At 31.2% G+C, this 24,393-nt stretch overlaps 3 protein-coding genes across 3 annotated transcripts; all 3 read right to left on the reverse strand.

Annotated features, from left to right (window-relative positions):
• Positions 1-12,071: 12,071 nt before the first annotated feature.
• LOC119605318 lies at positions 12,072-13,261 on the reverse strand. The gene has a single exon (XM_037958346.1). It carries the CDS (start codon positions 13,231-13,233, stop codon positions 12,127-12,129), a length of 1,107 nt encoding a protein of 368 aa, XP_037814274.1. The 5' UTR covers positions 13,234-13,261; the 3' UTR covers positions 12,072-12,126.
• Positions 13,262-16,848: 3,587 nt separating this feature from the next.
• Positions 16,849-17,796, reverse strand: LOC119605317. Its single transcript, XM_037958345.1, has one exon. It carries the CDS (start codon positions 17,794-17,796, stop codon positions 16,849-16,851), a length of 948 nt encoding a protein of 315 aa, XP_037814273.1.
• Positions 17,797-19,972: 2,176 nt separating this feature from the next.
• On the reverse strand, positions 19,973-21,227 carry LOC119605316. Its single transcript, XM_037958344.1, has one exon. The coding sequence runs from the start codon at positions 21,185-21,187 to the stop codon at positions 20,078-20,080; it is 1,110 nt and encodes a 369-aa protein (XP_037814272.1). The 5' UTR covers positions 21,188-21,227; the 3' UTR covers positions 19,973-20,077.
• Positions 21,228-24,393: the final 3,166 nt, after the last annotated feature.

Consider the following 24,393-nt stretch of genomic DNA (forward strand, 5'->3'; position numbering starts at 1 on the left):
AGATTCACGAGATTCTTAAAAAGGCTGTTCCTCGGGACACTATAATGTACATAGAAACTTTGATATGTCAACTCTTTAAGCCAGTAATGAGCGTTAGTGTATTTTTTTTTTTTTTTTGAAGGGGACCTTATATGGGGAGTTGGGTCAATAATGGACTGATCCATATAAAATTCAGTAGGAGGATTTCTCCATACAAATCCACCTTCAGAAAATGACTTAAATTCCACAATTCTCCTTTTAATATTAATATCACGGTGAAATTCATAAATAAATAAATAACTTTTATATAAACATAATTCGTTCCACCAAATTTTTCGAGGATTGGTCCATATTTAACCATATCACCCATATAAATCATCCTTCAGAAAATCAGTTTTTGAACAATTTTGTATTAAGTAAAAATATTAATAACTTTGTCAATTGCTCACGGTTTTTTAAAACCACAGTTCCGTTTTACTCATGAATTGACATGGGTTTCTAATCAATGAATAAATAGTACGGTTCCTATATAAAATACTTCAAAAAAAAAAACATCTCCAAACTTGGACAACGGTGCAAAACTAAAATCAAATTCTAAATCCGTGGAGAAACTTATAATCGGTTAAGATACATCTAAGTTACTGACTTTTAAGTGCTTAAAGGTACGAAAAACCGGTTTTTACCCGTAACTCAAGATTTTGGAGGTGTTTGGCATAGTTTTGTGTTTTGTCGCATAGTGTAAGCTTTAAAGTCATTTGCGGAGGGCAACTTGTTTGGGAGATAGAAGGAAGAATCGACCGCAATTGTCCTTTTTCAATACGAGTTCTTTGCATTCGAAACCTATCATGTTTTCAACAGACAGACAGACAGAGGGACATGGCTATATCGTCTTAGAATTTAATAGGTCTACAATTAATATTTCAATGTGTTACAGACGGATTGACAAAATCAACATAATTACTCTTTTTAACATGAAAGCATTAAAATCGTTTTCAGATCAAAATTCGTTGATGATTCTTCAATAAAGCTACAATTGAGAAGATTGTGTAACATTGTGATCAGCCATATTTTTTTATTAATATAGATTACAGTACGTCCATAACGTAGTAATTTCTTATGGTACAGAAAAAATTTAAGAAAACGGAAATCAAAAGTGAAATACAGTTAAAATAGTTGTGTAGTTGTGCGTGTATCTTTTTTAAATGCATACATGATCAAAAATATTATTTTCCTAAGTGCTTCCAACAGAAGCTTTTATTTATAAACACTAAACTACTATTTCAATTTATTATTTATATACGTTACAATTCCTAAATATTTTTCCACTCAAAACATCCTTTTTCACTTAACCTACCTCACATATACTCATAATAATGATATGTACGTTGTACTTTGTATATTATACGAAATGTATTAACATTTAAATAAAATATCCCATCTCAACACCTTCGTTCTACTCATGACACCGACCTGGCATAATAAAACAGCATAAAGCCGCTTATAAAAGCTTTTACAAATATTATTAAAATATTTGTTTACGCCAAACAAATCGAACGCAATTCGTTTAAAGGCAAAATTAAAGGCTTTACCAAAATCAAAAATAAGAACCCTTGTCTCAGACGCACACTACTAACACAACAACCATAATCACATATTAATTTAATAAGAAAAATCCCTTCCTACTCATTTTCTAATTTACTCACTTTAACATAATTTCATATTGAAATTTATTTTCCAACGTTAAGGTTTTTTTTTCTTAACTTCCTAAATACCGGCAATTTGCCATAATCAAACAAGAAAAAAAATTGTTATCCTTAACAATTTTTTTCGTTTTATCTAAAATTTAATATCTAATGATTGTTAGTGTATAGGTATGTATGTTAGCATGTGTATATATAAGAGTGTTGGTGTATGAATATATTTTATAAAATTGGTTTATATTAGTGTTTGCTCCACTTTTCTCTTTCTTCTTCTTTCTATCTCTCTAGAAATTTTCGTTGAATTTCCCTTTAGCTTAAAAGTTTTCCCAATTGGTTTATACTCGTTTACATATCAAATATTCTTAAACTCATGGCTGATATTTTTTTAAAGTGGTTTTTAACATACACACACACATGCATATACTATATAAATACAAACACTTGAAACTGATACATAAAGGAGTATGTGCTTATGCACGTAAGTATAGATACTCTTCTTACTATTATTTTTAAGCATAACTGTTTTTGATTGTTGCCTTTCAGTTTGTTTTGCTTTTTTTGAGATTCTTTTTTTTCTTTCTTACTTCCCATAGAGAGAACAGCCTTTATTATTTAACCGCATTTTGTAATATGTTACAGTTGAAAATACTTGGAATATGCAAATTAGCTTTTTATTTATATACATACCTCTACAAGCTGATTAACATAAATATGTATATGGGTATAAGTATGTATATGATACTTTGATAGCTTTTATTTGAGGAGCGGGAAAGGTTATAACATAAAGATCAGCTAATCAGCTTTTCTTAGGAAATGGGAGCCCTAGATGGTTAAAGAGGTTTTGAGAAAGCTTCTTTAGATGCTCATTCTTTTGAGAGTTGAAGAAGACGTAAGTTCATAAACAAACGATAATAGGGTTTGTCACATCTTCGTCGAATTCGACGAAGATGTGTACAATAATATGTATATTATTATTCTGGATTCTTATAAGATTTCTGACGATCTAGATATGTCTAATGGCACAAGAAAATTTATGCTAGATAAACAACGCCGTTAAAACTTTCCAGTTACCTGTTCAACATAGGAGCCCCTCCGGGCATATTTCCTTAATGATAGACCGCATCTTGGTGTATTGCAATCCGGGGGTAGATAGGTACTAGCAAAAAGTCTGCCGGGACTATAAATTGGTGTTTACAATTCACTGCCTGGCCTAGTCCTTGCATGAATTGAAAAGAGGTCTAACCAGAGCACCACATGGCCAGTTGCACACAGGACTTGTCCTGGCTGGTCACTTGGTTGAGGTTCCTTCGGGATCCACGTAGTGGCTGTAATTGAAACCTAAATCGCAGGAAGGTGCTTGGTTAAAAGACTGATACACTGTGAAATATAATTTTCATGACCGTTTCTGTTATCGCTCCCAGATGCTAGGAGTGGAACAAACTACAGAGCATGACTGTGGATTAAAAAATGTTGGTAACTCCAATCTTTGCTGATAATGCAAAGATTGGAGATACGGTGTGGAGTTTCTGGTGTACTGATGTTTTAATGGATTTGACGGATGGAGAGATTTGATCGCTTATGATGTGCTGAATGATGTTTTGGCAAGATGAAGGAGGAGTTGTGGTGTAAACTGTCACTGACCTTTCTTTAATTTATCGGCAATTTTCCTTTCATGGTTGAGTATGTTGGAGTTTACTCTAAAACATGCTCAACTTATCACAGTGGGTCTTTGAGGACACTGAAATAAGTCTTGTCTATTAAAATGATCCGTGTTTCTTCCTCAGCGAGAACTACTATAGCAAGAGATTAGATAGCTCGAACACTTGAGCAAAGTGCTTGTACATGGACCGGCTTTAGCAATGTACGAAAATTGCCACCTGATTTCTTTATTGAAGATTGAAGAGGCGGTGGTGAGTAGTCACAAAGCTCATCCCGTAGTTGAAAAAGACCACCGTGAGATAGGCCAACACGGCAGGTACGTGAAGCACTTCGACTTCAATGTTCAACATAGAATCAACAAGGCACATCGGTGATGGGCGATTTGTAGGAGAACTATAGATGTGATATGAGGTCTTTGTCCTACTATGACAAATTGGCTTTATACAAGTGTAATTAGACCAATTCTAGCTTATGCTTTAATAAAGCAAACTACTACAGGGAGTTCAGCGCACATGCTGCTTGGGTATAAGTGGTGTCATGTGCACTACTTCAACGTTGCTAGATATTCCACCCATTGAAACATATTTATGATATGAGGCGTCACTTACTGTCGAACGGCTCGTTACTTTAGGCGAACTGGGCAAAAGCGGTTATAGGACACGTCATCAATGTATACTGGACACATTGAAAGGTTATACACAATCATCGGATAGAATGTCTTGGTTAAGCGGAATACTAGAGCAAATACCAGTAGAAATCCGTTCTTACACGGATGGCTCTAAATTGGGGGAAAAGGTGGGCCTGGCGTTCTATATTGAAGACCCAGAAACAGAAATATACTACCGTTTACCTAATCATAACACAAGCTTCCAGGCAGAAGTCAGAGCAATAACGGAATGTGTAAATTGGATTAGAATAAATATGGCGTCCACAGCCCTTAATATATTTTCCGACAGCCAGGCCGTATTGGATTGTAAGAAAGCTTTAACTGAATACTCTCCCAGAGGTAAGTTTTACATCATATGGGTACCAGGCCACTCGGGAGTAGTCGGCAACGAATGGTCGTATGCAATAGTTTTAAAGGGAAGGGAGCTCGAGGTAGTTAACCAGACAAACGCAAAACCATTCGACGCAACAAAAGCTGAATTAAAAATGTGGGTGAGAGAATCTCATAATGCCTCTTGGAATAATGAAACGGTGGGTAGAACCACAAAGATCCTATGGGGTGACCCTGATGAGAACAAGACGAAAAATCTTATCAAAATGAGCAAATCTGAAGTAAGTATGATGGTACGTATTCTGAGTGGACACACAGGATAACGAGCACATCTATACAAAATTGGGCGTGCGGATTCAGACGAATGCAGAGATAGGACAGTGAAACTCTGGAGCACTTTCTTTGCCACTGTCAGCCATTCGTCGAAGTTAGATCCAAATATCTTGGAAGTGATGTTATTCCGGAAATAACATTTCTGACTAACACTGATTGGAAAATTCTTAGGAATTACGTCCAGGAAACTGAGTTTCTGAACATTTTCATGAAAAGGAGCGCACAACAGGCCCGATAGTGGTCTACGTGTATTTCCTCGGATTTGATGTACTACACATCCTCCTATCAATCTAACTGTTTTCTATCTTTAAGGTGTTTTTAGTTATAATATTACAAAGAATTGCTTAAATTTAAATCTTAATTTAGGCTCCCCTCAACCGCAGAAACGTCCCTGATGTACGTTCAAATTTATAATGAATCTTCATGCGTGTATGTTAAGAAAGTAAAATTTTTCTGATTTTGTTTTGTTATTTTTTCCACTTTCTGGCTTCTTTCTCAAAAAAATCTCATTCTTCCCTTTTTTCATTCTGGTGCTACGATAAGTGATGCTAATTTATTATGCAAAATTAGTTTAAACAAATTTTTTGTCTAATCAGCATGTAAACTTTTTTGTTACTTTTTAGCTTGAAGGTAAGTACTTTTTTGCAGTTCCCCTTTGCAAGAGTAGGGGCGTTCATGTATACGTACATACATATGTAAGCAAAAGTGTATAAGTTTAGTGTAAATATTTAAACATTTTGCTTACTTTTTCTTTGCAAATTGATTATTTACGCAAACATTGATACGTTAAATATGAAAATATTTGTTTCGTTTCAAAAGAAAGTAGGAGTACTTATCTATAAGAACAATTTATTTTTGAGAGGTAAGTAAGAAAAATTTCAAAAAGTTTTTTTTTTTTTCATGTAATTTATTTTAGAATGAGTCATCTGAAATTTATGTTGAATTCTCGATGAACAAGTAAATTTATGTAAATTTGTTGAGTTTTTTTTTTATAAAAGATTATCTAAATGATTATAGAAGATTATTTTTCAAGATATAAAATAATAATAATATGTATAGACTTTTAATAAAGAATTGTATTCTTTCATAAATAGGCTTTGTTTAGGTAAGTGATTTTATTTTAGAAATTATAACAGTACAAGAAGATTTTTTTAAAGTTTGCAATATCTTGAGATAAATTAATGTAAATAAAATACGATTGCTTTCAAAATTTAATCGGGTTTAGCTCTTAAAATATGCAATCATTTTATATTTTTTGTTAACTTTAACATGTCACTATTATTTCTTGGTTATTCGTCTTGTAAATTATTTTGAGATTTGTATATTTTTCCAAATTAGGCTCACAATTAAAAAAAAAACAAATTGGTTGTATAAATTATTAATCAAAAATTGTGAATTTATTAAAATTAAACATTCTCTTAATATTCCATACTTTTGAATAATGCCATAAAGTATGCTATAAAATGTATATAATTTTTATGAAGCTGGAAAATTTATAAAAATCAAGATGTATTTTTGCAATATCTTAGTTAATTTTGTATATATTGTATAATACAATTTGTATTTAAACCCTACGCCAGTATAGTGGGGAGGGTATTATGCGTTTGTGTTGATGTTTGTAACAACAAAAAATATTGATCCAGCACCCACCATAAATTATACCAAAAGGCTCAGAATCACTTTCTGAGTAGATATAGCTCGATATGTCCGTCCTTCCGTCTGTGTGTCCATGTCGCAATATTCAAGATAAAAGACGGACAAAGTTAAATTGACTCCGCTACTATTATACTATAGAAATTTTATACGGAATGAAAGGTAAAAAATAGACAATATTATTGTACAAAAAAAAAATATGTATGTATAAGTAATCACTTATTCCACGTACAAGCCTTGATATCTGTATATTTGTACTTGTATATACATAAAATATGTTAAATTTAAAATTCCAAACAATCATCAACAAGTTACCAAAATGTCTTATACATGCACAGATAATGTTACTTTTACGCAATTCCTTTTTATTCCGACCATCAAAATATATGGGAGTATATTGATATCATCATTTCGTTTGTAATACGTTGAAATGTCTTTCAAGAATCGTATAAAATATATATAATCTGGGACTTTGTGAAATACTAAAATGGTCTGGCTAAGTTCGTCTGTCTGATAAATAAACGATGGGGTTCAAGGAAAGAACCTTACGGAACAAAATTTTACAAATTAATAACTAAAAACTTTACAATAAAATTTGTTAACACCAGTTTCCCAACAAGCATAAATACAATCGGGCTTATGCCAAGAGAACTTTAAGCTACATACATACATATGTAAATATTTCCTTGTAATGCTATGACAAAAACAGTTTTGAATCAATATTCTTAAATAATGACTCCGCACCATGTGACTAAAAATGAGTAACGCCGAAAATATTCAATTGTCGACATAGACCTACTATACTTTCTTCCTTGTTTAAATTTTCAACAAATCTGCCTATTTCATACACAAACATACTCATTCACTTTATAACACGTTCTTAATAATTAAGAAATATTAACTGAATTTTATGCTAATTAACAACAAAAACAATCAACAATAAACCTTAAATGGAAAAATATATACAAAGACTACAAATAATTAACTCACATACATAAATACAAACATAAGCACTTACTAACATGCAGTGTACACATGCTCTTACAAGTTGAACTTAAAGTTGTAGAAGATACAACAACAATATGTTTTATGTTTGTATTATTTTACGTGACTGAGCATTTAAAATATCAATATGTTGTTTGTTGCTGTTATGTTTATAATTTCTCCCTTTTTAATTTTTCTGTAATACACACGTACAATGAATTACTCACTCATACACCCTCACATGCTCTTAATCTAGTTCCAACCCTGCAACATTTTTTATCGCGGAAGTCATCCAAAAAAAAAATCGTATACACTATAAAGCCATTAAATCGCTCACGAATTTAATCGCAGAACTATCATTAATTGCTAAGAATTTTATTTTAACTTAATTTTCGAAGTAGGGTGACCATACCGCCCGTTGTACGAGTTTCTGGTGGTAATCAGATCCATAACCCCAACCCAGGCGAGAGATTTAATTATGACATTTCCTATTATAATACAATTTTAAATAATTGTAAATGAAGATTTACTTGTAATTTTAATTAAATTCTTGTAATGTGTAATTGAGCTATAACTAATTACAATTACTTGCAATTGTAACCAAAGAATTTCTAATTACCATTACATGTAGCTCTGAATTGTAATTGACAAAATTTCAATTAGAATTACAAATAATTGTAATCAATTATTGGTGATGTGACATAAAAATATCAAATTTTTTTCGTTTTTGGTTTTGTAAATGTGCACTCGTCTGAATATCATTAAGAAGTGATTTCAAATGCTAAAAGCAGAGTATCGAGTGAAATAATTTTTGGGCTAGTATGGATTTTGATCTTGCTTACGGAACAGGCTTGGTGGGAAAAGATTACATTAAGTAATTCATTTGGTATGAATGCCAAAAAAGTAATGATAATGTTCAAAGTTAATTTTCTTAAGTAATTGTAAGTCAGTTTTTTTTATGAAAAAGCTGATTAATTAACAAGCCATTGATAACTTCAGGAAATATATTGTCTAAAAGGGTTACATTGGCTATTTGTAAATTTGCCGGGTTGCATTGTGAAATATTTATGTACATACATATGTATGTATGTGCATTTGTTGAAATTATTTTATATAATTAAATGTACACAAAGGAGGTAAGACAAATTGTAAATGTATTCACATGCTTGTTTAAACATACATACACCAATGTACTTGCAAGTATGAACAAATGTTTAGTCAATATTTAAAAGAGAATTTTATCAGCAAAACAAGCCACAATGCTATAAATACATACATACAAAGCTGCCAGATGAATTTTATAACAAATCGTCTAGTTAAGTTCTAGTTCAGTTCTAGTTCAGTTCTAGTTCAGTTCTAGTTCAGTTCTAGTTCAGTTCTAGTTCAGCTCTAGTTCAGTTCTAGTTCAGTTCTAGTTCAGTTCTAGTTCAGTTCTAGTTCAGTTCTAGTTCAGTTCTAGTTCAGTTCTAGTTCAGTTCTAGTTCAGTTCTAGTTCAGTTTCTAGTTCAGTTCTAGTTCAGTTCTAGTTCAGTTCTAGTTCAGTTCTAGTTCAGTTTCTAGTTCAGTTCTAGTTCAGTTTCTAGTTCAGTTCTAGTTCAGTTCTAGTTCAGTTTCTAGTTCAGGTTCTAGTTCAGTTCTAGTTCAGTTCTAGTTCAGTTTCTAGTTCAGTTCTAGTTCAGTTCTAGTTCAGTTCTAGTTCAGTTCTAGTTCAGTTCTAGTTCAGTTCTAGTTCAGTTCTAGTTCAGTTCTAGTTCAGTTCTAGTTCAGTTCTAGTTCAGTTCTAGTTCAGTTCTAGTTCAGTTCTAGTTCATTCTAGTTCAGTTCTAGTTCAGTTCTAGTTCAGTTCTAGTTCAGTTCTAGTTCAGTTCTAGTTCAGTTCTAGTTCAGTTCTAGTTCAGTTCTAGTTCAGTTCTAGTTCAGTTCTAGTTCAGTTCTAGTTCAGTTCTAGTTCAGTTCTAGTTCAGTTCTAGTTCAGTTCTAGTTCAGTTCTAGTTCAGTTCTAGTTCAGTTCTAGTTCAGTTCTAGTTCAGTTCTAGTTCAGTTCTAGTTCAGTTCTAGTTCAGTTCTAGTTCAGTTCTAGTTCAGTTCTAGTCAGTTTAGTTCAGTTCTTCAGTTCTAGTTCAGTTCTAGTTCAGTTCTAGTTCAGTTCTAGTTCAGTTCTAGTTCAGTTCTAGTTCAGTTCTAGTTCAGTTCTAGTTCAGTTCTAGTTCAGTTCTAGTTCAGTTCTAGTTCAGTTCTAGTTCAGTTCTAGTTCAGTTCTAGTTCAGTTCTAGTTCAGTTCTAGTTCAGTTCTAGTTCAGTTCTAGTTCAGTTCTAGTTCAGTTCTAGTTCAGTTCTAGTTCAGTTCTAGTTCAGTTCTAGTTCAGTTCTAGTTCAGTTCTAGTTCAGTTCTAGTTCAGTTCTAGTTCAGTTCAGTTCTAGTTCAGTTCTAGTTCAGTTCTAGTTCAGTTCTAGTTCAGTTCTAGTTCAGTTCTAGTTCAGTTCTAGTTCAGTTCTAGTTCAGTTCTAGTTCAGTTCTAGTTCAGTTCTAGTTCAGTTCTAGTTCAGTTCTAGTTCAGTTCTAGTTCAGTTCTAGTTCAGTTCTAGTTCAGTTCTAGTTCAGTTCTAGTTCAGTTCTAGTTCAGTTCTAGTTCAGTTCTAGTTCAGTTCTAGTTCAGTTCTAGTTCAGTTCTAGTTCAGTTCTAGTTCAGTTCTAGTTCAGTTCTAGTTCAGTTCTAGTTCAGTTCTAGTTCAGTTCTAGTTCAGTTCTAGTTCAGTTCTAGTTCAGTTCTAGTTCAGTTCTAGTTCAGTTCTAGTTCAGTTCTAGTTCAGTTCTAGTTCAGTTCTAGTTCAGTTCTAGTTCAGTTCTAGTTCAGTTCTAGTTCAGTTCTAGTTCAGTTCTAGTTCAGTTCTAGTTCAGTTCTAGTTCAGTTCTAGTAGTTCAGTTCTAGTTCAGTTCTAGTTCAGTTCTAGTTCAGTTCTAGTTCAGTTCTAGTTCAGTTCTAGTTCAGTTCTAGTTCAGTTCTAGTTTCAGTTCTAGTTCAGTTTCTAGTTCAGTTCTAGTTCAGTTCTAGTTCAGTTCTAGTTCAGTTCTAGTTCAGTTCTAGTCTTTCTAGTTCGTTAGTTCAGTTCTAGTTCAGTTCTAGTTTCAGTTCTAGTTCAGTTCTAGTTCAGTTCTAGTTCATTTCTAGTTCAGTTCTAGTTCAGTTCTAGTTCAGTTCTAGTTCAGTTCTAGTTCAGTTCTAGTTCAGTTCTAGTTCAGTTCTAGTTCAGTTCTAGTTCAGTTCTAGTTCAGTTCTAGTTCAGTTCATAGTTCAGTTCTAGTTCAGTTCTAGTTCAAGTTCTAGTTCATTTTCTAGTTCAGTTCTAGTTCAGTTCTAGTTCAGTTCTAGTTCAGTTCTAGTTCAGTTCTAGTTCAGTTCTAGTTCAGTTCTAGTTCAGTTCTAGTTCAGTTCTAGTTCAGTTCTAGTTCAGTTCTAGTTCAGTTCTAGTTCAGTTCTAGTTCAGTTCTAGTTCAGTTCTAGTTCAGTTCAGTTCAGTTCTAGTTCAGTTCTAGTTCAGTTCTAGTTCAGTTCTAGTTCAGTTCAGTTCTAGTTCAGTTCTAGTTCAGTTCTAGTTCAGTTCTAGTTCAGTTCTAGTTCAGTTCTAGTTCAGTTCTAGTTCAGTTCTAGTTCAGTTCTAGTTTAGTTTAGTTCAGGTCTAGATTAGTTCTATTCAAGTTCCACTTCAGTTCTTAGAAAAAATTCTAAACAGACCGATAACCAAAATTCGCCCGGTCTTAATACTCTTATGTTTTTCTTTTTTTTAAAAAATGTTGACTTTTGATGCCATCACAATTATTCCGTTTAAAACAGCATGTAACTTATGTTTAATTTTGCTTGTCATAATTTTGGACAAATACAAAAACTATTATATAAATTGAACCAAACTCACATATGTGATTTCAGAACCTATAGAAATTTTAACAACACATACATTGATATACATATTTATGTTCATACATACATACATAAATATAAGTTTTCTATCATTTTAGTCATACTTCATTTTCGTTTCTTTAAGCTCATTCATATACATATTCATTCTTCTTGACAGGAGTATTTTAATTAAAATAAGTAAACAGCGACTTTTTGTCATTCAATTCTTTTTCACATTGCCACTGATGTTATGTTATACAAAAAAAAATCTGACTTTTAAATAGTAGGTACACCAACATATATTTGAAAGGAAAGAAAGAAAAATTAAGTAGAAATGAAAATGAATATGAAGAATGAAGTCTGAATATGGTCATATACATTTGTATATGAACGTAAACATAGTATGAAATCCGCATATTTTTGGTTTGGATGGCTTTTTTGTTGCGGTTAATGAATAATCTGCATGTATTATTTACATATCACTACATTTCGTGTAAAGTTTTTTGTTTGCTTTCCAACAACCTGGACAGCATTGCATACATTTGTACTACGAGATTAAAAATAAAACTACAACTCTGTGTACAATGTATGTGTTATTTTTTAATGATCTTTAATCAGTTCATTAAAGCATTTAAAGGGTTGAAACCTGTATTACGAAATTTATCGACATTTTTTTTAATTCTATAATATAAACGGTAAATGCTGATAAAATTGTAATGATTCACAAATTCATAAAGATGATATACATACTTAGGTTAATGATAACGGAATTTGTAATAATGCCCTAGGAATGATAAAATTAAAAAAAAAAATTTCTTGGTTTTTTCAATAACATACAAATTTTCAAAATAATGAAACTATTTTTACAAATACAGAATTACTTTTTTATATTAATTTATTACACACTCAATTTAAATTTCACATATCACTTAAATGTACATTTTCCCAAACGCCATTGACATTCAGAGTTGGTTGATGACACTTGACCCATTCTGCGTCCGCCAACATTACGTCTCTCGTTATCGTGTTGTTCCACAGCACACATTAAATTACCATTTTGAGAAAATACAACACGATTATCATCCACAAATTCTAGATCCCAAATATGATTTGAAGGCGTACCGTCAGTATCCCAACCGGCTATCATATTTGTGCTGGGCATCATATAATAATAGAATTTATATGTAGTGCTCTTAAGAGCAACTTTAAGTTTTTTTTCGTTATTTAGATTATATTCTGCAACATCGACATTAAGGTAACCCGTATTATCCATTGATTTATTATCATACCACAGCCAAATGTAACGACTAAGTGGATCAACTTTTGCCTCAATTGCTGCATAAATATATTTTTCATATTTTATATTTAATAAACAGAAATATGGTGCAAAATATAAATATTTTAAGTTATTAGGCAGCTTATCCACTATATTCTGAACACTTGATTTTAAACTCAAATCTACTGAATCGTATGAACGCTCCTTCTTAATTGTATGCAATCTGTAGGCATAGTTTTGTAAAAATGCCTTTTCGTTTTTATGATGTCGGACACTGAAACTGTTATAGAGTTGAATTTGCAAACGCAGCATAATTTCAAAGTATTTGCCATCATTTCTCTGATAAAAATTCCACAGTAAGTCAGGCATTGTTAGCAAATTTCCCCTTAAACTAACTTTTATTGCTTGGAAAAAAATGGTATCAGCCATTTGATTGTCATAGTGGTTGGTTATATTGTCGATAATTTCTTTCAGATTTTTAGCCGAATTTATAATATCATCCGAACTTAAAGCATTTGCCAGTTGCTCTGCATTTTTATCTCTTAAATGTTTTTCTACAATTGAGCGTAGTTGAGCCAATGCATATTGTTCTTCTTTTATTTGTTCATAGATATTGTAACTCTGCTGAATATCATTGATATAGTTTGACTTAATTTCATTCCAGGCGTCTAATAAATGTTGACTACTACTTATGACTGGGGCTATACTTATAGAACAGCTCAGTAGAATAAGCGCTAATATTTTCGTTGTTTTCATTTCAAGAGCTTAAATTGAAATAAATTTGATTAAACATTGCATTAAAATAAATTGCGGTTTTACCCGATTTACACACTTTGGACTTTGTTTTATCTTTCTTTCGAAGCAGTAGAAAACAATAACATGTACTTGACATTTAAAGTATTTCAAATTGTATATTTTATATACATTTATTTCGAAATTGCCCATTTGAAGTAAATGGGAAATTGAGTAAGAAACTAGTAAAGCTATTTAATACTATTGATCCAACCACATTTGTTTTATATTTTAAATAGGTTTTCTGGAAAGTAAAAAATAATGTGCTTAATATTAAGTTTTATTCTTAAGTTATATGGGTAATTCCAAAATGCAATTTTTAAGATAATTACAAAAATAAAAGTTGCTTTTTTATATAAAAAAGTCACAATAAAAATTTAATAGTGGATGTATTTAATGGTTAACTGAATATTTCAACCAAAAACGGGCCCTTCAGGATGGTAAGAATATTCTGATATCCTGTACAGTTACAGGAGTACAGTTTATTTAATTTTCTTCAAAATAAACAACATTTTTAACCAGTTTCAACAATTATAATTAAACTTTAAAAAAATTACAAATCATTCAAACGAACATTCTCCTAAACGCCACTGGCATTCAGGACTAGTTGACGACACTTCACCCTTTTTACGACCACCAACATTGCGTCTCTCGTCATCGTACAGTTCCACGCCGCACATTAAATAATCATTTTGGGACAATACAACATGATCATTATCCACAAACTCAAGTTCCCAAATATAATTTAAAGGCGGGCCAACACTATCCCAACCGGCAATTATTTGCGTGTCTGGCATCATGTAATAATACAATTGATATTTAGTGGCCATAAGAGTAAGTTTACATTTTTTCTCATTATGTGAATAACAATCTGAAACATTGGCTTTTATGTAGCCAGTATCATCCATAGATTCATTATCATACCACAGCCAAATGTAGCGACTGACAGGATCCACTTTTAGCTGAATAGCTGTATAAATATAGTTTTCGAATTTGACATTTAGTAGACAGAGATACGGCTTGAAGTATAAATATTTTAAAGTTTCAGGCAATTTGTTCTCAATACTAAGTACACTGGATTTTAAGCTCGAATTTGCTGAAGTGTATAAATTTTCGTTCTTAATTTTATACAATCGGTAGGCGTAGTTTTGTAAAAATTCGTTTTCATTTTCATAATGCCTTCTACTAAAACTATTATATAGTTGAATTTGAAAACGCAGCATAATATCGAAACTTTCCAATTCATTTTCCTTATAAATGCTCCAAAACAAATCAGGGATTACGGTTAAATTTCTCGTTGAAATAAATTCATCGACGGTCTGTGTTATAATGCTGTCAATCTTTAGCTTATCATACTTTTTGGTAATATTAGCTACTATTTCTCTAAGTTTCTTGTCAGAAATTGAAACATCATTCGAACTTAAAGCTTTTACCATTTTCTGAGTATTTTGAGCTCTTAGTTGTTGTTCTATTGTGGCTTGTAGTTGAGCTAATGCTAATTGTTCTTTCTTTATTTCCTTAAGGATATTATCACTTTTCTGGATATCGTTGCCATTATTAGTAGTAATTTTATTCCAGTCCTCCAATAAATGATGGCTATCACAGGAGACTAATACGAGTTGTATAAAACTACTCAAAATGAGTGCGATCACTTTCGTTGTTTTCATTTCAAAGGCTTTAACTGAAATGATTTTGATGAAGATGAAGATGACACAATAATGATTAACAAATTAATGAAAGATAAAAATTTAATTAATTTTGTGTGCCGGTTTTGATAAATTTAGATTCTAATTACACAAAAACATTTATTACTGCCAAAAAAATGAAATCAACTTTGTAAAGTGGAATTATTTAAAGTCAGATAGCTTCAAAATAGCTGAAGCGTAGGATAATAAGAAAAAACACTCATACATACATGTGCCTAATAAGAAATATTAAAGTCTAACAAAAAATTATATTATTATGGGAATTTCCAAGTTAACTTATCGTTAAATATGTATAAATATGCGATATGAACTGCTTATAAACAGTCGTACAATGTCCGTCCGTCTGTCTGTTTGTTGAAATCACGAAAGGGACCATACGGGAGGAGTTAGATAGTTGAAATGTTGCATAAATATTCTCTATTGATAAGGTTTGTTTGGTATTGAAAATGGGCAATATGGATCGGATAGCCCCCATATAATTGGGCCCCTGAAAAGCAGCTTTAAAGGGCATAACTGTTTTAAAAGTGCGAGTATAGCGATGAAATTCGTCATAAATAAGATTCATATGAGCCAAAATCTCTCTTAGAAATTTTATGAGGATCGGTTCATAATTGACCCTACCCCCCATATAAGGTCCCCTTGAAAAAATTACTATAACGCTCATTATAGTCTTAAAAATACGAATATAGCGATGAAATTCGCCACACACATAAGTTTAGTACGACCCAAAATCTCTCTACGAGGATCGGACCATAAATGACCCTATCCCCCATATACATAATTACTTAAACGATCATTGCTGGCTTAAAAATAAGAGTTTTGAAATTGGACATAATAATTTCATGCGGAATGTTTCGGTAACTCACCCTACCTCTCATATAAGCCCCCTTCAAAAAATTACTTTAACGCTAATTACTGGCATAATAATACGAGTACAGCGATGATATCAAGGTAAACAAGTTTTATATGAACCGCATAATTGAGGAGGTCAATAATGAGGAGAATTCAGAAAATTACGAGTACAGCGATAAAAATCGACATTAAAATATTTTTACTTTGGAACATAATTCTTCATTCTGAATTAGCACCTACATAAGGTTCACTTCAGGAAAGGGTTTTGCTTTTTAAAATACGAGTTTTCCTTATTTCAAAATACGAGTATAGCGATGAAATTTGACATAAACAAGTTCTAAACAAAACAAAATCTATGTACAATATTTTATGAGTATCGACGCAAATATTGTCCTCTTCAGAAACAGTTAAAAAATTAAAAAAAAAATGTTTTTAAAAATTAATATTTTATTAGCTCAAATAAGATCGGTCCATAATTGACTTAAGCCATATTCCAGATATCAACCTGATTTTTATAGGGGAACATTCCTTTTACGGCATACGGTTTAATGGTGTGTGAGATTCGCCACAGCCGAATACATATAACACTCTTACTTGTTTTGTTTATAAAATTTTATACATACTGATTAACTAAAAATTATAAAATGCGCACTTTCAAAACAGAGAAATAAATTAATAAGTTTGATCAAAGGTTTATATTCCACGTTTAAATAACTTGCCAAAGTTTTTAATAAAATTCTCTTTTGGAGAAAAATTTTGCAAAATTTTTTTATGTACAAAATTATCAATAACTTCTTTAATTTTATTTTCTATAATATTTTTATAATCACACACAGGAACATATTTAACACAAATATGTATAACGATAAGTATTTTTTGGTATAACAAAAGTAACAAAAACAGCAACAAAATAAACTTCTGGAATTTTTTTTTAATTTACAAATAACTTATTTTCAATAAATAAAATTGCGTTAGCCATAAGAATCAATTATTTATTTAAGCCAAATTTATATTTTACAAATCACTTAAACAAACACTCTCCTAAACGCCACTGGCATTCAGTGCTGCTTGACGAAACTTCACCTTTTTTGCGTCCACGAACATTACGCCTACCATTTTCGTCGTACAGCTCCACACCGCACATTAAATAATCATTTTGGGAAAATATTACACGATTATTATCCACAAACTCAATGTCCCAAATATGATTTGAAGGGCTGCCAACAGTATCCCAACCGGCAATTATATGTGTGTCTGGTTTCATGTAATAATACAATTGATATTTAGTGCCCAAAAGAGTAACTTTAAATTTGTTGTCATAATATGAATTATACTCTAAAACATTAGCTTTTATAAAGCCCGTATCATCCATAGATTTATTTTCATACCACAGCCATATGTAGCGACTAAACGGATCCACCTTTCGATCAACCGCCGTGTAAATATAATTCTCAAATTTAATATTTAGTAGACAAAAATACGGAGTAAAATATAAATATTTTAAATTTTCAGGCAACTTATTCTCTATCTTGTGCATATATGATTTCAATGTCATATTTACTGCAGTATATAAATAATCATTCTTAATTTTATGCAATCTGTAAGCATAGTTTTGTAAAAATTGATTTTCATTTGATGGTTTCCGTCTACTAAAACTGTTATATAGTTGAATTTGAAAGCGCAGCATAATATCGAAGCGTTCCAAATCATTTTTCTTATAAATGCTCCACAACAAATCGGGCAGTTCGTCGAAATTTCTCGTTAAACTAAGTTTATCGATGGTTTGAGCGATAATATTGTCAATCATTAGCTTGTCAAACTTTTTGGTAATATTAACTACGATTTCTTTAAGTTTAGTGTCTGAAATTGGAACATCGTTCTCAGTATTTTGTTCACTATCACTGTAGATGATTTGTATTTGAATAAAAGTAATCAGTAGAACTAGTGCGATCACTTTTGTTCTTTTCATTTTATAAGCTTTAACTGAAATGAGTTTGATAAAGATAAAAACGTAAACCGTTTTGTGTTCTCAAAAATTGCAATTTTAAATTCATTTTATAAGTTCAAGTCAGACAACTCTTAAAGTTGTCTGAGTGCTTAAATAAGAGTTTATTAAAAAATAACTCTCTTAGTCATAACTGAAGTGTTAGCATTAATGCATTCTATCAGCTGCACAGTTCGTTGTTGATGCATAAAAGATAATGAATTTTTGGTCTCCAATCTTACTAACATTGGTTGTACCTTTACACTATCTTTGTACTAATGTTTCCGACATGCTTTAACTCATATCATATATACATTAGTATATGGTTGTTTGAGAATTAGTATACACATACATACATATGTATATTAGAGGGGCCCAAAAAATATCGACTTTATTAGGCTTCAAATTATCTTCAAATACGCATATTGCTGCTGTAGGATATCGTATGGTATGGTGCGGAATCTGTATTATTACTCATTATATTTACATATATATATTTTGTTTTCATGTCAGAATTTGAGATTTTGAAAACTTGAATTTGAAAAGAAATGAGCACTTTAGATATACATACATATGTAGTATTTATTTTTTAATATTACACCATCCAACACTCAAAATTAGACACGAAGCAGATGATATAAATCTGAAACTAGAGATTAAATGAAGTAAAACTGCGTTCACAGTTTTTTATTTCGTGATCCAGTTTCCTTGTAAAAGTACTTCAAAATTTCAAAGCAGCACATTTTAAAAATAAACCAAATTTGGTATCATATGACCAAGAAGAGTTGTAAAATATTTTTTGTTATTTTTGTTTTATTCTGTCAGGATCAAAAGATGTCAAAAATGGCCTTCAAAAATTTCTCGAAAAAATAATATTAAAAATCTAAATAGTTATTAAAGGATAAACATTTTAAAGCCATTTTCGAAAGCTTTTTTCTGGCAGTATAAAATAAAAAAAATACAAAATATTTTTCAAGTCTTCTTGTTCTCTTGACATCAAATTTGACATTGTTTGATCAGTAGAAGAATTTTAAAATATTATTTGAAAAATGTACTTCTTTAAAACTTTGAAGTCCTTTAAAATGGATAAAGGATCTAGAAATGAAAAACTAAAATCGCAATTTTTCTCCATTCAATGTATCGTTTTATGTATATCAGTCGGTTCAGAGGACCTTATATGGGGGGTAGGGTCAATCATGAACCGATCCTTATAACATTTTACAAAGCGATTTAGGTTCCTATAAAATATGTTCATGTCGAATTTCATCGCTATAGCTGCTCCTTTTAGTCAGTTATAAGCGTTAAAGTCATTTTCTGAAGGGGACCTTATATGGGGGATAGGGTCAATTATGGACAAATCCTTCTAAAATTGTACAATGATATTAAGGTTCCCATAAAATATGTTTATGTCGAATTTCATCGCTATAGCTGCTTCGTTTAGTCAGTTATGTGCGTTACAGTCATTTTCTGAAGGGGACTTTATATGGGGGATAGGGTCAATTATGGACCGATCCTTATAAAAATTTACAATGATATTAAGGTTCCTATAAAATATGTTTATGTCGAATTTCATCGCTATTGCTGCTTCTTTTAGTCAGTTATGAGCGTTAAAGTCATTTTCTGAAGGGGACCTTATATGGGGGATAGGTTCAATTATGGACCGATCCTTATATAGATGCTTCTTTAAGACAGTTATGAGCGTTAGAGTAATTTTCTGAAGGAGACCATTTTCTGAAGGAGTAGGGTCAATTAAGGACTGATCCTTATAAAATTTTACAAAGCGATTTAGGTTCCTATAAAATTTGTTCATGTCGAATTTCATAGCTATAGATGCTTCCTTTAGACAGTTATGAGCGTTAAAGTTATTTTCTGAAGGGGACCTTATATTGGGGCTAGGCGAAATCGTGGGCCGATGTTGCCCATTTTAAATACCAAACAAACTTCATCAATATAAAATGTCTATGCAAAATTTCAGTCCGCTAGCTACTTCCATTTAGACTCTATCGTGTTTTTAACAGACAGACATACTAGATCTTCTTAGAATTTAATAAGGATCCAGAATATATACCTTCTTTTTTTCCTATATTTGTGGATATATTTATGATCAGTAAATAAGTATGTAGATAAAAACTATGAAACGCCATTTTTATACAAAATTAACTGTAATTTGTGAATAAAATATTTTTATTATTTTACTGAAAATTTTATAATTTTTTATTATAAATAAAGCGACAAATAAATATTAAAAGAACTTTAAATTAATAAATCACTTAAATAAACATTCTCCTAAAAGCCACTGGCACTCTGGACTAGTTGATGAAACTTCACCCTTTTTGCGTCCACCAACATTACGCCTCTCATTGTCATGCTGTTCGACACCACACATTATATAATCATTTTGTGAAAATACTACACGATCATTATCCAAAAACTCAAGATCCCAAGTATAATTTGAAGGGGTGCCAACAGTATCCCAACCGGCAATTATATGTGTGCCGGGCATCATGTAATAATACAATTGATATTTAGTGCCCCTAAGAGCAACTTGAAATTTTGTCGCATTATTTGAATTAAACTGCAAAACTTCAGCTTTTATATAGCCCGTATCATCCATAGATTTGTTGTCATACCACAGCCAAATGTAACGACTTACAGGATCCACTTTTAGTTGAACTGCTGTATAAATATATTTCTGAAATTTAACATTTAGTAGACAAAAATATGGCTCAAAGTATAGATATTTTAAATTATTGGGCAACTTCTCCTCTATACTGTTTACATTTGATTTTAAGCTCATATTTGCGGAAGTGTATAAAGTTTCGTTCTTAATTTTATGCAATGTGTAGGCGTATTTTTGTAAAAATTCATCTTCATCGGGATGATGCCGACCACCATAACTGCTATACAGACGAATTTGTAAACGTAACATAATTTCAAAGTGTTTCAAATCTTTTTCCTGATAAATACTCCACAATAAATCAGGCATTTCAGTCAAATTTCTCGTCAGCAGTAGTTCATCTATGGTCTGAGCTATAATGCTGTCAATCAGTTGTAGATCATAATTCTTGCTAATATTTGCAACAATTTCTTTAAGTTTGTTGTCAGAAATTGATATATCGTTTGCACTTAAAACATTTACCATTTGCTCAGCATTTTTAGTTCTTAGATGTCTCTCTACAATAGCACGTAATTGAGCTAATGCAAATTGTTCTTCTTTTATTTCCTTAAGAACATCATTACTTTTCTGAATGTCGTTAACATTATTCGTATTTATTTTATTCCAGGTTTCTAATAAGTGTTGACTATCACTGTAAATTGGAATTATTTGTATAAAACTAATTAATAGAACGAGTGCGAAAACTTTCGTTGTTTCCATTTGAAAAGCTTTAACTGAAATGAATTTAATCAAGATGATGATACTAGAATTATTTGTAATTGCGTAGTAAGGTAAACAAAAATTAACCCATTTTTTGTGCGGGTTTTAATGGGTTTTCAAATAACTGAATAAATAAATTCCATTTAATTCAATAACATTTTTTACAAACGTCAATTTCAAATGAACTACATAAAACAGAAATGCTTTCAGTTGGGGGTCAGCGTAAAAAATAACAACAATATCATACGTCAGCGTACAAACCAAATAGGAATTAACTTGAACTTAAAGTCTTTTTAAAAATTAATTAACTAAAACTAACTAACTAACTAACTAACTAACTAACGAAAGAACGAACGAACGAACGAACGAAACGAACGAACGAAGAACGAACGAACGAACGAACGAACGAACGAACGAAACGAACGAACGAAGAACGAAAAAACGAACGAACTAACGAACGAAAAAAGAACGAACGAACGAAAACGAAGAACGAAAACGAAAACGAACGAAAGAACGAACGAACGAAGAACGAAACGAACGAAACTAAACGAACGAACGAAAAAAAAAGAACGAACTAAAAGAACGAAAACGAAAACGAACGAAACGAACGAACGAACGAACTAACGAAAGAACGAAAGAAACGAACGAACGAACGAAAGAAACTAACGAACGAAACGAAAGAACGAACGAACGAACGACGAAACGAACGAACGAACAACGAACTAACGAACGAACGAACGCACTAAACTAACGAACTACGAAACTAAACGAACTAACGTAACAACGAACCTGAACTAACGAACGAACGAAAATAACGTAAACGTAACAAATAACTAACTAACGAAGAATTCGAAAAACAAAAACGAACGAACTAAAAACTAACGACGAACGAAATAACAACGAACTAACGAACTAACTAAATAAATAACAAACGAACTAACGAAATAACTAAGAACGACTAACAAACTAACTAACTAACAACGAACGAAAACGAAACTAAACGAAACTAAGAACGAACTAACGACAACGAAACTAACTAACGAACTAACTAACTAACACAACTAACTAAAAACTAACTAACAACGAAATAACTGAACTACCAAATAACTAACTAACTAACGAACTTAACTAACAACTTAACTAACAACGACCGAACTAAACTAACTACGAACTAACTAACTAACAACTAACTAACTAACTAACTCTAACGAATACTAAACTAACTAATAACTAACTAACTAGCTACCATTTTTTTACATTTCGCGGAGAGATCTCTAGTCTGATAAACCATATTTACAAGGACACAATATATACTCATTTTCTAGGAATTTTATCTTCAACAGAAAAAGTACCACGGTGTCAGTGTAGGGTTCATAAAATTCTAAAAATTTTACAAAACACGAAAATATTGTGGGAATTCCAAACAAGCAGTAATTTTATCGCTTAATATTTTTTTTTAGTTCTCAGAAATGTGGTTAGACATTTGAACAACAGAGTATATAATTCCCTGATAACATAGTGTTGATACAATAAAAAATAAAAATTGTTATATACATATGCAAAATATTTTATTAGAACACATATGCATTATATACACTGTCCACCTACGTGAAAAGGTAGGTAGCGAAGTCTGTATGTTTTTTGAAATGAATTTTTTGAAAAGCTTTCAGGATCAAAGATTTTTTCGAAATATTTGTACTTTTGGTAATTTTTTATTTTTATTTTTTTTTTTTCAAATGTACCTACCACAATGCTTCACTTCCGAAGTAGGTATACTTGTTATAACTTATTTTATGCTGGATATAAAAATTAATAATATAGTTAACAGTTTTGTTTCAAAAGGCATTTCTTGAATGTTATTACTTTACACATATTTTCTAGAACTGGGATTTAGGACTAAATCAATTGAAATATTAAATCTCTATCCGATAACTGTTTCGCCTTCCAGTTGATTAAATATTTATTTGAAATCCAATATTAAGCTCTCAGTGGGCTAATAAACTTCTAACTTATAAATAAGGTATTAAGACTCAATACAAATGTTTTGACTCTCTATCGACTAACTAGTTATTGGGAATAACAGCTATTAATCCATTGCAATCCATTGAGACATGTAGATAATTCTCAATTGACTAACTATGATTTGGAGATAAATAATTCATCTGTTACTTGTACAAATACGGTATTATTATAGAGTCATTTTTATCAGCCGATACATTAAAATTAGTTTTAATTACAAATATTATTTAATGCTAAAATTAAATAAAAAACAAATTTGTTTACTCTTTTAATTTGCAAACAAAAAACCTTATCGTAAAATACTATATGCATGTGTATTTGGTGTTTTTTTTTTGCGGTCTGTCATATTATTAATAATTAATTTATTCAATTATTTACATGGCTTCTAAGAAATCACATACACATTTATAAATACTTTTATACGATCGTACATACATAAGTGTATTTCAATAACCGGTTGTAGATCTTTTGCTACACAAATTACACTGTGTGACATTAAACAATTACTTAACATGTGACCATGTGCGGTTTGTAGATTAGGTTGAGTAGATCACCATATTTAGAATTTTTAATACATATACCCCGAAAAATTTATTATCTTATCTAAACAAAATGGATTTTTAATTGTTGTCGGATTTAAAATGTTTTATATCAGATTTCTTTAATCCCATTTATTCTTGTAAACAGCAATAGAAAGCCAAACTCCTCTACTTTTTTAAAAATAAATAGGCTTCGTCTTTGAGCTGAAAACAGCCTATTTGTCACAAACAACCTATTTGTCAAATTAAATTGTTTTGAAAATTTCGACCTGTACCTTGCGCACAAGCGTTACATGGAAAGCCAGCCAACTAGACGAACGGGCATCAGCTCAACCTCTGCACAAAATTGTTTATCCACTTTGATCCTTTTACTAGACACTAATTTAAATACAAAACAAATAGACTTTGAATTTTAAAAATTCAGAAAATGTTAAAATTTGTCATTTTGAACTTAAAACATAATTTTGTTGAATTCAATATTTTCCCAAAAGAAATCATATTTTACTTCGATTGGATCAATAAACATTTCTTTTTATTTAAAAGAAGAACATTTTTAGGGGATTATTCCAGATTTTCGGGGTAAAAAATATTTTAAATATGGTGTTGTAAACTACAAACAACATTCGGTTGTGTTGAGATATATTCTGT

Source organism: Lucilia sericata, unplaced genomic scaffold (assembly GCF_015586225.1).
Source record: "Lucilia sericata isolate MDLA Ls3-8-SP2 unplaced genomic scaffold, ASM1558622v1 Contig000474F_arrow, whole genome shotgun sequence".
NCBI classification, from domain to species: Eukaryota; Metazoa; Arthropoda; class Insecta; order Diptera; family Calliphoridae; genus Lucilia; species Lucilia sericata.

What these genes read in the sequence shown, in the direction of transcription:
- LOC119605317 (XM_037958345.1), bottom strand. Translation starts at nt 17,796, where the DNA reads ATGAAAAGAACAAAAGTGATCGCACTAGTTCTACTGATTACTTTTATT.
- LOC119605316 (XM_037958344.1), bottom strand. Translation starts at nt 21,187, where the DNA reads ATGGAAACAACGAAAGTTTTCGCACTCGTTCTATTAATTAGTTTTATA.
- LOC119605318 (XM_037958346.1), bottom strand. Translation starts at nt 13,233, where the DNA reads ATGAAAACAACGAAAATATTAGCGCTTATTCTACTGAGCTGTTCTATA.